Source organism: Anabrus simplex, chromosome 4 (genome assembly GCF_040414725.1).
Source record: "Anabrus simplex isolate iqAnaSimp1 chromosome 4, ASM4041472v1, whole genome shotgun sequence".
Lineage (NCBI taxonomy): Eukaryota > Metazoa > Arthropoda > Insecta > Orthoptera > Tettigoniidae > Anabrus > Anabrus simplex.
In genome coordinates this window covers 9,127,809-9,144,128 of record NC_090268.1, presented here as the reverse complement: position 1 = coordinate 9,144,128, position 16,320 = coordinate 9,127,809, and the positions used below count along the sequence as shown (strand labels likewise).

Sequence of the window (16,320 nt, the reverse complement as noted above, 5' to 3'; positions counted from 1 at the left end):
CTCTTTCACTACACTTCTTTCTGGAACCTGTTTTTCAATGCAGTCTTCTTTGTAAAGATCGTACATGATCTTAATATTGAGATCAGGGCTAAGATATTTCTTATTTGCGTTGTGTGCCCTATAGTAGTGACTTTCGTAAGATGGGAACCGTTACAATGCTGACAACATCCTCGGGAATTTTTCTCAAATCTTCTCCTGGTGTTCACCCTAGTTCTTCTTTCTTTAATGCACGGATTAACCGGCCATTGGAAATGGAAAAGGTATCCAAGAAAAACTGTTTGCAAACAAGAATGCTTTCTGTTTTTACAGTCAAGAAGTACTTGTACGTAACTGATTTTGGTCCCTTGTGTCTGCCTTCATCTTCACTTGATCGTCGCTGTTGAACCTGAACACATTTCACCAGTCTGCAGAGGTAAGCGTTTTATTTACTGAAGTTTTCCAGACCCCAAAATGTTTTAAACAAAGCACACCTCTCGGCTGTATTTAACAAAGTCACACATCCCTTACAACAACAACAGTCTTTTCCACTGAATTTCTTTTCTTCGACATATTTCCCTTTGATTGATACATAAGATTCTCCTAGGTTTCTCCTTTAGGATGCCAACTTTTTTGGTGATTTTGAGGTTGACATCTATGTTTTTTGGGGAGTTCCACTGATTCCTCAGTTCAGTTTCTATGCACTGGATCATGTGTTCTGTTGCACAACGTCTCTTTGATTTCCTAGGTTGGTGATTGGTCAGGTATGTCCTGTGACACTTTCAGGAAGCTGAGGTCGATTTTCTAGGATAGTGATCTGTGGTGATGCTGATTCCTGAAATGGAGGGAGCTCTGGATTGGTACCAGTAGCCCCAGTTCTGTAGTACTTTGCAGTTGTTGGATCTGACAACAAACACCAATTGTGGAAAAGTTCAACCTCTGTGGACTGGTGAAATGTATTCAGGGTCAACAGCGATGACCAAGTGAAGATGAAGGCAAACACAAGGGACCAAAATCAGTTACGTACAAGTACTTCTTGACTGTGAAAACAGAAAGTATGTCATATAAGATGTTTACAACATGTTATTTATTAGTTTAAAGTACTGGTTTTGATGCATAGTAGCGTCATCTTCAGCTTGAAGTTACAAGATGGGCAGGATACATACTGTACCATATTACTGTGTACATGCAAATTACAAATGATTACAATTTTACGTTTAGGACTAAATAAACAATGGATAAAATATGATGGAGTGATGTAACGCATTACAGGCGTTATAGTCTAGTATGATACATTGGTGTTGTATAATAAAAGTTGGTGAATGAGAGTAAAAATCTTGATGTATATGATGATGAAATAAAATTAATGTCCACACTTCTGTTAATATCAAAGGAGGAAGGTCCAGTATAATGTGTGGTTGACAAGGCCATCTAATATTTGATTTTAGCTGGTACACCTTAAGTTGGGTGGTTGAATGAGGTTGAATTTAAATTAAATTTGTCTCAGCTCAATATAGATAGTGTAGCCTAAAAAGAAAGAAAAACTTAGTAAAGCAGATTGCTTGAAATTGGGATAAAGCAAATTCGTGGCCACATATAACGAAGTATGGGACTCACCTTGTTGTATGTTGTGAGAAGAGGTGTGGACTGAGCGTGATTAGTAGCAATAGTGGGTGGTTCACTATGAGTACCACTTTATGAGTGACACTGTGGGTCTGGGCATTGCCGGTGATTAGTACCCACTATGTGAGGAACACCACGAGATAGTATGCGTCCCTGTGATTAGTACACCTATGTGAGCAACACCATGGGTTTTTGTTGCCTATGTGTGCCGCCTATATGGGAGAACACCATAGGTCTGCATTACCAGTGAGTAGTACCATAATGTTTGGAACACCGTGAGTGTACGTTACTCATGATTAGTAACACTACACGAGAAATACCATTATGAGGGGCCGCTGACCTGGATCAAGCATCACCGATTCAGGATTGCACTTTGGAAGCAGCCCGTTGGTCAGTATGTACTATTGTTTTAAGATAGTTTCTGGGAACTTGGGGTACTGCGGGTCGAATCGACTGATAAAGTTCATAATCATTTTTCATCATCATCAGGGGATTGATTTTGGAATTGTTTTTGACTTTCAATTTTGTGAGTGGGATCTCCTGATTATTATAATTCATATGCATCCATTCATTCTTCATCATCATGTTTTGAATTCTGGTCAGTGGATGAATTTAAGACATACGAATTGTCATTACAATTTGTCTCAATTTCGTACCATTAGGGGCGATGACCTAGAAGCCCTTTTAAACACCAAGCATCATCATCACTAATATGTTCAATAATCATTGACCAGTTTACAGAATTTAAACAATATTGTACATTTATGTACATGATTTAAAGTGATTGATAGAATCGATTAATTTTTCAAAAGGAATTAATTTGCAGGTATTCTGTAGACATCATTTTCGGATGAAATTAACACCTGCTGTACTGAAAGTATAGCAACTTTATGAAATTCTCATGCAGCACATGCCACTGGATTGTACTCATGCTAAATACAAACATTTTAATATTGACTAATATTATTGTAGAAAATCACTTCAGTGTCCTCAGTTTAATGCCATTCTCCCTATTGCACCAACTACTACTCTGAACAAATGATGGCATTATAATGAGGGATAACTGTAAATTGCATATGATAGTTAAGGTTTCGACCGTCTAGTGAATTGTTTCGGCAAGTTTTATAAGTATTTATAATACCGTTTGTAATTTTGTTTTTCAGCAAATGAATTAATTAATTCATATTAGAAAAACGGCCTGGCTTGTTACATTTATGTTCATTTTTTAAATTTTTTTGCAGATAGCCATAAAAATGTTAATATTCATGTATTTTTCTCTCAGAAGCTATTGAAGCTATAATTATATTTCTTGTGAAAATTCACAGTAAGACAAAACCAAAGATCGTACATACAGGGTAATGTTATGCAATGTAAAACATCGATAGTTGTTAATAAGGACGGTGGCGACATCTAGGTATCTATAGATGTAAGTAGGTACTTAAGATAAACTTCCACATCTAGTGTGTAATTCTGTTATTCCATGTCTAGTTTTAAAACGAAAGGAGGATATTCAAAGCTGTTCATTGTTCATTGTTGGTGTCGATGTAACGGTAATGTGGAATTGATACACGGAAGCTTAAGAAAAGTTGTTGCTAAATGAGCATATTAGCAGTGTACATGAACCGAATGTGAAAAGAAGTTATTAGGTGGTATGTACGCCGTGAATGAATGCAAACGGTGCGAAATAACAACGTAATACTCACAATCGTACAAGGCAAAGCCATTACAAGGAAAGCAACGCGATCCATAATAGAAATTGTCGGTATCTCGAAAACATTTATGTGTAATTCGAAGTACATGCATTATTGGTTTAATAGTGATTGTGTGTGTACTGAATAATCTAATGTTAGCCTTTTTCAGATGTGATCTGCATGAAAGTAAAATAACAATGTCAGAAACATATTCAGGAAGTACAAGTTCACAGGAGAGTATGGAGAGTTAAGCCCACCTAAGCATGTCCAGCTGAGATGATGGAGTGGTTGCGAGGAAGGATAACTTAGGCCGAGTGCTTCCCAATACCCTGGCCATCCAAGTCAGTAATTGCCCATTATTTTTAATAATAATGCCTTCTGCATTTTATTTTATGCAGCATTTATTTGCATTCTATTTTATTTACTAGTATCCTCAATGTAGATAGTAGTGTATATAAATTACATGTCCTGAAGTAGTTCGTCAAGACGTAATAGTAATTACACAATGAGCGACGTGATATTATGTTATTTGGCCTATAGAAATTCATATACGCATTTGGCGACACGGTATTTGAGATTCTATGGTATCTCGTGAGCGAACGACTAGTTATGTCAGTAGGCGACTTCGGCATTGTTTACATTATGTTATGATACCATGACTACTGAAAGGTATGAGCTTACGGATGCATATGTAACAGGCATTAGCATTGAATCAGCATATTGATTGTGAAGTTAACACACGTAACGCAGGTAAATGGATACGTGATGTAATATAAGAATGGAGACGGCGAACGTTGTAAATTCCAGGGTACGTTGTTCTTCGAATGATAATTGCAGCAGGTTTACTATAATTACGAGAATGGTCATGAAGCAACGGCATATCAAGGTATCAATGAAGATGTTCTGCAGGTAAGTGATACAAATGTAGTGAAATTATGAGTGATGATACTAATGCGAGTCGACATCAAATAAATAAATAATAATAATAATAATAATAATAATAATAATAATAATAATAATAATAATAATAATAATGATGTGAGTGTCAAGTGTATTAAGTGCCTGCGATGGTGATAGTTATTGTGTTGATAGATAATATAGTGTGGGAAGTGATATCGTGATGTTATTGATGCATGAGTGAGCTCATGTGAGGTTTAGTGGTTGAAATAGTGAAAAGTGCTGTGCCATGAGAATTATACAATAAGTTGAGATGTGATAGTGAAAATTCATCCTAAGTTTGTTACGTAGAACATGCTATTTAACTGTGTTATGTTACTGTGAAGTTGGATAAAGTAAATGGAGGTGTGATGTTCACGTACAAGCTAATGCTGAGATTGTAATACCCATGTATAAGTGAATGTTATGGTTGTAATATTCATACATGAGTGAATGCTAAGATTGTTATGTTCATATGTAAGTGTAGGCTAAGATGGTGATGCTGATGATTATTAATTGTGATGCGACATTGGCCACAGTTGTTCAATCGATTATCATGACACTTCGGATGCCATATTCGGAATTTACATTCAGTTATTAGGATTTTCAGTTGGTATGATGGCGATGCGCTTGCGGCATGTAGAAAGCCTGCCACGCACATAACTACGAGGACACATGCCATGATATTGGTTAGGTTAGGGGTTTTACTTCATGGACATAGTAGTTAAGTTTAAGTAGTAGAGATATCATGTGAAGTTTTGTTGACATTTGAGTGTACATATTTCTTGCTCTTATATGTGTTGTTTCTGATTATTCATTTTATGCAGTAGCATTAAGTTAATACGATCCTCGAAGGTATGTGCAAGGATGGGTGTGTGACTATTGTTGCGCCAAGACGAGCCTCATCAGGACGGCATAAGTTAGCTAGGATGGTGATGATTATTGATTTTAGTTAGGATAGGTATCACATAAGAAATAAAAGGCATTATTGTTAGCTGGACTTGACGCAAGTAAGATTGAACTTCACCTATTGTAAACCTGGTATCAAAGCGAAAAAAAAAAAAAGAAGGGTACTCAAAACAATGGAAATAAAAGAAAGAACATGATCATACAGGTGATACACTCAAACAGAACAGGTTTAAAACGAGATCTCAAAAATAATCATTAATTTCAAAGTTCAGGTGTATTAATGAATAAATGTAAACATGTGTTCGTAATTTCGTATAGCTCTTGGAAAATGAAGATTAATTAATTCAAGATCACTGCATTATGTTGGAATAGGTATAAATTAATTTAATTACGTCAGCCGTCTTTGTGTCATTATCAATGATTCCAAATATCTAAAATTAGGATCACGCTTTGGTTTCGTTTTAGTTAGGTAGGATTACTTAAATTAATAAATACAATTCAATCCAGAATATCTCCATCCTTTCATTATAAAATAGATGTAAACAACCTTACCTGTAAATTTAATAGAAACCTCAAGGTCATATTGAAGTATGAGTAACACTAATACAAAACAAAGTCATGGTCGTTGCATGCATGGTACAAATTATAAGAGTAGATAATGCAGACTGAATAGCAATGGATTGAAAACCTCAACGCCGAGATTCAGGAACTAGGCCGCCCAATAGGATTCCGAATCCGATTTTCCACCACAGATGTTAAAAATTAAATATTTGAAAAGGAGGTTCAACCTATTCAATACTTAAAAGAAAGAAATGCAGTAATCACATTCCTATTTAAATGGGACCGGTTTCGACCTTAGTCCAGGTCATCATCAGCCGTAAAAACATGTACAATGTTTATGAATATTGGAGGTCAGTTTCACACTCTGATAGGCACAAAGACACGACACCACATTCTGTCACAACACTATCAACTAATATACGAAGATCAAAAAACTTGAAGTCGCAGACGAATAGATTTGTAGTAGAAAGCCGCCAGCTCCTGGTGATCAGCGCGGCACATTCAAGGTCATGCGTAGCGGTCGGACGCCAAAGTAGAGTGGAGAATGTTTTGAAGGTCCAGAATTTGTTACGGTTGTGGGAAGTTAAGTACGTATATAAAAATATACGACGCAAATCAGAATAATTGAATGAGTACTTGTACTCCTGCTAAGTTCTTGGAAAACAGTTGACTCTCTGAAATAGCCCCACAACAAGAAGAACCTGTTAAGACCCTGAGTGTAGAGTGCTCCTAGTGCTAATCCATGGGGCGCGACCTGACGGCATGCCTCAGGGTGCAACAGTATTGCAACATATATTGAAGGTGACCTGTATTTCAATAATAATTAAAATTAAGTCTATTAAAATGTTGAAAGTTACAAAATTGAACATACATTTCTTTTTATGATCCAGTAATGCCATGTGAATTGAAGTAAAGTAATATCCATGTGTACCTAGAAATCTAAGAAGAAAAAGAAATCATATGAAATTTAAAAATCATTTCCACAACATGGAAGCATGCATCATTCCACAGTTTTGGTTTTGATTTAAGAACATATTATTTGGTGTAAGTACAGAGATCACAACTCTTCCATGTGTCATTTTGTTTTCCTAAGAATATTGTTGACTTCATTGGTTCCAGGTGAAATTCATTCACGAAACGTATCCAAGACAGGAATTAGACTGAACTACTATTACCATCAAGACTGCATCTGGCTCCTGGACTCGAAGGTGGAGCGTCAGCTCACCATTCAGCTTGACACCAACCAGAATAGTGAGTATTACTACACCCTTGATGACAAAATATTTCCTTAACAAGTTTTTTCTTGGAAATTATTTAACGTATTACCAAACAAACTTAAATAATGTTTCATTGTAAAACCACTAAAAATACAACTAGCTAGTCAGTCATATGCCTCAAATAGTGCGAATAATAATGATTTTACCAGAACAACACTCCTTTGGGATCCTGAAGTATCAAGAAAAGTGAAGCTGATGATGATCAATCAATGCGTCATACTGATCTAAAAACGGGCACCCTCACCAAGAAGAGATTATCAAGGTTACAGACATCTGAGATAAAGTTTTTGCAGTCCACAATTCCAAAAGGTAAACTGAATAAGATAAGACAAGACATGTTGAGAAAGGAAGCTGGGATATGATTAACTTATCAGGTGTGTAATGAGAATGGGACAAACAAGGACTGCTTGTTGGTACGAGGGCACTGGACTTCTTGGGCTATATTCAGGTTTTTACTGAAAGATTTTGAAATTAATTACTTTCATGTGCTTCTATTTATGTTAACACGTTATCCTTCCACTTTCTAATGACGTATTTTATCTTTGAATCTAAAATGAGTAACCTTTTCAAAATATTTATTGAAAACTAGCAAATGTACCCGTGCTTCGCTACGGTATTCTACAATGTATATGGACATCGAAGTAAATTGCTGTACATGAAGTGAATACATTGCTTTTAATTGCATGTCTCTTGGCGTTATCCGAGAAAAAGCATAGGGAGGTCCGCAGACGTTGTTTCCAATGTGAAGTGCGAGTTGCAGAGTTGTGATGATAACGACAGGTCCACTTGTCTGCCGCAATTCACTATGTGTAACGTCAGTCACATTTTGATGGGTAAATTTGTTCATAATCGGGGGCACCAATACCTAATTATAAAGAGAATCAAGTAAAAGAGTTTAAAAAATGCACGCTCCCTTGCCTTCTGCTAGTCAAATCAAGAAGGGAATTATGCATTACAATGGTACACAGGCATTGGAGAACTACCCCATTCCTATTGCTAGTTAAAGTCGAAGTGGGGACTACTGATTACAACAGCAGACGCCCTCCTGCTGAGAGTCGCTATTGATTTGTAAAGTATTAATTACAGTGTAAGACACACCCCTTTCTAGATCGCTACAAATCGACTTAAATTAATAAATGTAGATCGACATACGGAAGTATATGCATGTTCACCTTCATTTACAGAACAACTCCTGCTAAACGGTGCATTCGTATTGAAAAACGGATTGTATAAAAAGAGGACTCTGGCTTCATTTAGCGATCTAAATGGTTGACCCTATGATATTTCCTCGTATCTCATCTATTTGAAGGCAAGATTATTTTACAAACTTTGAATAGGGTGAAATTTGTGTGAGGATTTCACACAGTGAATTACTTTTCAGATACTTATGTGACAGCTTCAAACATAGAATTTGGCTGGGTGGGCCAATATTCGTGTAGAATATTGGCTTTCCTATAAGTGAATCAAACCATCAATTATACATGTACAAAGTGCAAAATTTAGGTAAATCCAGAAATAGAGCCAAATCTAACATAAGGGATAGAGATACGACAAAAAGTCATAGGACCAAAGTTGTAGATCAGGTCAGAGAATTTTGAGAATTTTAGATTTTTCTAGGGATTCTGAAGTCATCAGGTTGTCTGGTATCAAGTTTTAAATTTCTAGGATGCCTAGAATGGTCTCATTAATTCACGTCTCTTTTCATTTTTATGCCTTAATTCATATATGTATAGTACAGTATATATAGATCGCGCCAAACTGACTTCTATTTATTAATATGGATTGTATATTTCACCCGCTTCCAAAGTGGTTCTAGGGGCGTCTTACTCCCACAGTATGTTTTCCAGGTAGTAAGTCATCCTTGAAAGTCATACTGGAACATACACACGTCTATTACCATGGGCATTGTTTACAATTTATTTTTTCATGCTTCCTCACCCTCTATGCCAAAGGGGGGCATTTTTGACAATTTATTTTTTCACCCTTTCTCACCCTCTATGCCAAAGGGGGCAGAAGCTCAACTTTAAAAATCCAGAATGTTACTATTCATCTCAGTGACTAGGAAAACTATGGATTAGGCAGTATATTCGATTATTATTATTATATCTCACTCCAACAGCCCCCTGAAGGGGGTTAAACTATGAGTTTAAAAAAATCGGGAGTGTTACTATTCATCTCAGCGACCCCAAAAACTATGGCTTTGACACTATTTTCGATTATTTTTAAATCTGAATCCCCCTCACCCCCACCAGAAAGGGGGATGAACTTGGACTTGTAAAATATCCGGGATCTCATCATTCATCTCAGCGACCCCGACAACTATGGATTCAACATTATTTTCGTTTATTTTTATATATCACTCTCCAATTGCCACCCACCACGAAGGGGGCTGAACTTTAAAAAATTCTGGAGTGCCATTATTCATCTCAGCGACCCCGAAAAGTATGGATTCGACACTACTTTCGAGCCCCTCACCCCTTCCCGCCCCTAAGGGTTTCTGGGTTGTCCTATCCCCATGTGGTTTGTCTCCTGATACTAAAATTTCGAAGTGTACAATTCACCTCGGCGAAATCGAAAACTATGTATTCGACACTATTTTCGATTAATTTTATATATCACTACCCCCTCGCCCCCGATTCCAAAGGGGGATAAACTTGGACTTATAAAATAACTGGAGTCTCTCTATTCATCTCAGCGACCCCGACAACTATGGATTTGACACTATTTTCAATTATTTTTATATATCATTCTCCCATCTCCCCTGCTATGATGGGGGCTAAAACTGGACTTTAAAAAATTCCAGAGTGTCCCTATTCATCTCAGTGACCCCATAAAATATGGATTCGACACTACATTTGATGATTTTTATATCTCAGCCCCCTCGCCCCCTCCCACCCCTAATGTTTCCTGGGGTGTATTACCCCCACGTGGTTTGTCTCCTGATACTAAAATTCTGGAGTGTCACTATTCATCTCAGCGACCCCAAAGACTACATATTCCACACTATTTTCTATTATTTCTATATATCACTCCCCCATCCCCCCACAAAGAGGACTGAACTTGGACATTAAAAAATTCTGGAGTGTTGCTATTCATTTCAGCAAGCCGAAAAGTATTGGTTCGACACTACTTTCGATGATATATATGTTTCACCCTCTCGCCCCCGCCCCTAAGCGTTTCTGGGGTGTCCTACCCCCGCGTGGTTTGTCTCCTGATACTAAAAATCCGAAGCGTACAATTCACCTCGACGACCCCGAAAACTATGTATTCGACACTATTTTCGATTAATTTTATATATCACTCACCCCTCGACCCCCACCCCAAAGGGGGATGAACTTATAAAATATCCAGAGTCTCACTATTCATCTCAGCAACCCCAACAACTATGGATTCGACACTCTTTTCGATTATTTTCATATATCACTCTCCCATCACCCCCTACCATGAAGGGGGCTGAACTTGGACTTAAAAAAATTCCGGAGTGTGACTATTCATCTCAGCGACCACAAAAAGGATAGATTCAGCACTACTTTTGATGATTTTTGTATCTGAGCCCCCTTCCCCCCCTGCCCGTAAGGTTTCTTGGGGTGTATTACCCCCACGTCGTTTTTCTCCTGATACTAAAAATCCGGAGTGTTACTATTCATCCCAGCGACCCCGAAAAGTATGGACCGACATCATTTTCATTAATTTGTATATCTGAACCCCCCTCACCCCTCCGGCCCTAAGGGTTTTTGTGCTGTCTTACCCCCACATGGTTTATCTCCTGATACTAAAAATCCAAAGTGTACAATTAATCTCGGCGACCCCGAAAACTGTATATACGACACTATTTTCGTTTAATTTTATATATCAGCCTCCCTTCGCCCCCCACCCAAATGGGAGCAGAAATTTAAACTTTTAAATATCGGGGGTGTCACTGTTCACCTCAGCGACCCCAAAAACTATGGATTCGACACCATTTTTGATTATTTTTTACCTAACTCCACTTACCCCACCCCTAAGGGGGCTAGAGGTGGCTTACCCCACAGTGCCCGTCTCCAGATAGCAAAAAATAAGTTTCAAAATTTGATTGAAATTGCTCCAGTGGTTTAAGAGATGTGTCATTTAGACACATACATCCATCATCAGTGCCCCCTCGCCCTCCAACCAAATTGGAGCACAAATTTGACTTTTAAAACATTGGGAGTGCCACTATTCACCTCAGCAACCCCAAAACTATGGATTCGACACCATTTTTTATTATTTTTTACCTAACCCCACTTACCCCACTCCTAAGGGGGCTAGAGGTGGCTTACCCCCACAGTGTTCGTCTCCGGATAGCAAGTAATAAGTGTTCAAAATTTGATTGAAATTGCTCCAGTGGTTTAGGAGGAGATGTGTCATTTACACACATACATACATACATTTTCGTTTATTTTTATATATCACTCCCCCTCACCCCCCAAAGGGGGCTGAACTTGGACTTTAAAAAACCCGGAGTGTCACTATTCATCTCAGCGACCCCGAAAAGTGTGGATTCGACACTATTTTAGTTAATTTGTATATGTGACCCCCTTGTACAATTCACCTCAACGACCCCGAAAACTATGTATTCGACACTACTTTTGTTTAATTTTATATATCAGTCCCCCTCGGCCCCCCACCCAATTGGGAGCAGAAATTTGACATTTAAAAATCGGGAGTGCCACTATTCACCTCAGCAACCCCAAAAACCATGGATTCGACACTATTTTTGATTATTTTTTTACCTGACCTCCCTAACCTCCCACCCCTAAGGGGGCTAGTGGTGGCTTACCCACACAGTGCTCATCTTCAGATAGCAAATAATATGTGTTCAAAATTTGACTGAACTTGCTCCAGTGGTTTAGGAGGAGATTTGTCATTTGCACACATGCATCCAGCATCAGTCCCCCTCACCCCCCACCCAAATGGGAGCAGAAATTTGACTTTTAAAAAATCGGGAGTGTCACTATTCACCTCAGCGACCCCAAAAACTACGGATTCGACACTATTTTTGATTATTTTTTTACCTGACCCCCCTAACCCCTCACTCCTAAGGGGGCTAGAGGTGGCTTACCCCCACAGTGCTCGTCTCCGGATAGCAAATAATAAGTGTTCAAAATTTGATTGAAATTGCTCCAGTGGTTTAGGAGGAGATGTGTCATTTACATACATACATACATACATACATACATACATACATACATACATACATACATACATACATACATACATACATACATACATACATACATACATACATACATACATACATACATACATACATTTTTATATATAGTAAGATAAAAAAATTATTATTGCTTGCATAGAAAAATAGATAAATCAAATGTAAAATAGGATAAGGTAACTATACTGCATGGTTATGGTAAACCATGGGCATCAACAGGCTCAGAAAAATTCAGGTACAATGCCATTCTAGCCTTTGTTAGAGTAATCCTGTCTGGAATGGAATTTCCAGAATCACTCGGGAAGACACAGGTCAGCATTACAACATTACACACCCTAAGACCGATGTTCTCTTTCTGTCATTGGAACTGACCTTACGCACTCTAGTTGGCCTTCTCTTCTTCTCTGTGCTGTGTGTCATGGATGGTAAATGCTTTGTTGTCACCCTTGGGGCAAAAGATTGTTGCAGTACTGGATCAAGATCTCTGCAAAGTCATCGCTGTCATTGCTGACAGGGACCAATTGTTCCTCTTCTTTAATATCGATATAGGCGCTTTCATTATATCGCCCATGTAGTTAGCCCTTTTACCTTATAGAATTTGTTTAAGGTTGGAAACTTTAGATAAATATTGAATACATGAATTGCATACTTGATTGAAATTATAATAAGTTTCAAGATAGTTGTTACGATATATATCAAATAAATTGACAAGAGGGTCCACGTTTTTTCAATACAACATATTAAGTAAATATTATTACATTAGCCTTGGGACTAGTTTCATCCAGTGGCCATTATCAGCCAAAATAAAAATTTAGCAGATCATATGATAACTAAAACATACGTATATAGGAGAAAGACAATGTTATAGGAATAATTATAACATCAAAAATTATAACATCAGAATACTTATAACAACAAACGTTAATGGTGTGACCTTTGTGTCATAATATGATGTCCTTACACTGAATTAGGCAAATCAAAGCAGGTCTCAGGCAATGAAGAAAATCTGGAAATGATAGCCGGAATTAGGAATGACCAAATGAACGTTACGGGAGATTGCCATCATAGCCTTAAGGGGCTCACTGATAATTCTAAGAAATCACTGTTACAATTAGGTTACCTTCAATATTTCTCTTCTAAAAATAAATGTAAAAGTATACTTTGTTGCAAGGCAGCCTCTGCATGAGAGGAAGTATTTCATAAAATAAAATAAAATAATCGAAACCGACTTTCAACCTATTAGGTCGTGTTACATACATTTAGTACGTGTTGAAGAGATGTTAAGTACAGAACAAAAATGGCCAACCAGACACCAGTGGGATCCGAACCCACAACCTCCTGATTTCGCGTCAGTTGCTCTACCAATTGAGCTATGGTGGCCTAGGCCATCTTTGTTCTGTTGGAAAGGATCTGAGCTACAGGTCTGGTACTACTACCATCACACTGTAGAGTGCGTTTAAGTTTGTTTGTTTCTAGCTCAGTTTTCATCCTCATTTCCTTCCCCATCTGGATAAATGTCTGCAATACTGGCTGTTTGCATATCCTTGTGGAATTGATGGAAAGCACTTGGAATAAGAGGAAGCAAGTCTAAAATATATTTTTCTCCTCCTTAGAAACAGGAAGTTTGCCATTGTAGCACCTACTAGGTCTAAGCACTTCTCCTATCCTATGTATCCTCTTCTTTTCAGGTCCAAGGTTCTAAACAAGTCCTCTTTTTTTCAGTGAATTTTCAAGTACATAAATGAACTTCTGTAGAGGCCTCCAAAATCCAAAATGTCCCTGTGAGAAAGTCCAGTGACTTGAAACCACATTTTCTTTCCTATAGAACGTTTAAGATGGATCCAGTCATGGGGTTGACAGATAGGAAGCTGCAGACACTTCTTTTGCTTCTCTATGAGCCGTGGTCAACATCACAACCTAAAGGGCTATGGCTGCTAACCATGAAATTATGATCTATTAATTCCAATTTTTTGTTAACGTTCAGTGCACAGAAGAACACAGCAGAAACATGGGCGTTCTTATTTTGCACTCCCCCCATCGCATGTGTCCGAGTACATGGTAACCTATAATACCAATATAAATTGTCCATTATTGGACATTATAAATTTTCCAGCTAACTCGTTCCTGGTTGCCAGCGTTTCGCTCCCGTGTGCTAGGTTGGGCTCATCAGTTGGTACCTAGCACACATACCAAAACGCATGGCTAGTACATACCGTGGAGACCACTGCGAAGGCTATACTTGGAGCCACCGGCATTGCCATTGCACTTGAGACTTTGTCTCATTACCAAAAATTGATGGGAATCTGAAATATTTGTCCCGAATGAGTAAATTTATAATACCAATATAAATGGTCCGTTATTGGACATTATAAATTTTCCAGCTAACTCATTCCTGGTTGCCAGTGTTAACCTTTTAAATCTCTGTTGACCCCCTGTGCATGGGGGACACAGATGAATAATACACCCACATTATCCTTACCTGCCATAAGAGGCAACTAAAAGGGGCGACCTAGGTGCGGATATGGATTGCAGTCTGGTATAATGTGTTCCAATGCCTGTCAATAGGAGGGTCTGAATACATTCATAGGTAATCCCTGCCTGTCATAGAATGTGACTAAAAGGGTCATGGACCTTTTACATGTGCGATTAAGCCCAAAAGCCCGTGCAGTAACTACTGAGAAAGCGATGGGTGGGAGCGTTATGTACCCTTGCAGTAGTATCCGCCTGACAACACACGTCACCACACAGCCAAATTCCAGAAGGACATATTATTATTAATTATTTTTTTACTTTTCTCGACATTTAGTGCTCTGTACATGTACTCTGTACTATTGCGGGTGATTGGAGGAAGGGCATCCTAGTGCTCATTGCCTCAGTCATCCCGTATTAGGCATCGTCCAGCATCAGACCCCGGGCAATACTGGCTATGACCAGGTGGGTATTGCCTTGGCTGCTTGGTTCGGCTACAGAGACCCCTGATCAGAGTAGGTGGCATTCGGGATGGATGATTTGGGGCATGGCTTCGAAACGTCTTCGACCTGCCAAAGGTGGGCCCCCACTGATGCCTTTAACTTGTGATTCCTTGGTGGGTTCAACCCATGGCAACAAGCGCAGTGTGAAGGAATGGGATCCAGCTTCCCTAGGTTTCTGGTTGCTACCACAATCAATGGGAGTGACTTCAAGCTGGTAAAGTCTATTTTGTTTAGCAGGCGCATAGAAGGTGACTACAGTGAACTGGAAGACCTGAAGAAAATGCACAATGGTAGTTTGTTGTTAATGACGCGCACTGCTGTGCAACCTGATCTGTTGAAACTGGTTCGTGGAGTTATTTTCCACTGTGATATCATCTTAAACACTGACGATGAGTCGATGGAAGACATGAAGCACCGTGGCGTGACACACGTCTGGCGCTTTACGCGCAAAGTCAATGGCAAGGACGTTGCCACGAGTCCGTTCAATGTCTCCTTCAAATTGTTAGTGTTACCAGAAAAGTCAAGGTAACAACGTATCACTGCGATGTGAGGCCATACATCCCGCCTCCCATGTGCTGCTATCAATACCAGAGGTTCGGGCACATGGTATCTCGTTGCTCGAATAAGTCTGTATATGGTACATGTTGCAGAGGAGATCACGAAGTGGAGGAGTGCTAACTCCTTACAAGTGCACTAACTGCCCTGGTCTTCACTCGCCCCGAAATCGGAACTGTCCGGTATATCTTGGTGAGAAGAAGATCCAGAAAATCAAAACCCTGGATGATCTTTCCTACCACGAAGCACGCCGTAAATTCAGTGCTATGAAAGCACCCTCCAAGACGTTAGACTACATGAAGATAGCACAGAGTCCTCCAGGTTCATTGTTTATATTGCCTAAACCTGTTGCAATCGCTGCACCCAAGACGGCTGTTGCTCCTAGCCGGCGCAGCAGGGGGGAAGTCCAAGTCCCCCACCCCATCAGCAGTCGATGAAAGCCGTGCCCAAGCTGGCGGAGGTGACATTATCGACCAGGGCTGGGAAGCTCTCTCCCAGCCCATCTAACCATGAAAAGAAGTCAGAGAGGCAGAGTTCCCTTAACGGGCACTTCCATACTTCTCCTGTGAAGGGGAAATATTGCCCCCCAACTGGAGGGTATGAGTCTGCGCCAGCAGGTACACCTGATT

The 16,320-nt window shown here is 39.1% G+C and overlaps 1 protein-coding gene across 1 annotated transcript in view; it reads left to right on the top strand.

Annotated features, from left to right (window-relative positions):
• Positions 1–16,320, top strand: part of LOC136872117 (uncharacterized) — a 740,234-nt gene that overhangs the window by 674,075 nt on the left and 49,839 nt on the right. The window contains exon 15 of the mRNA XM_067145963.2: positions 6,816–6,947. Within this exon, the coding sequence (XP_067002064.2) occupies positions 6,816–6,947 (132 nt within the window). The remainder of the gene's footprint in view (positions 1–6,815; positions 6,948–16,320) is intronic.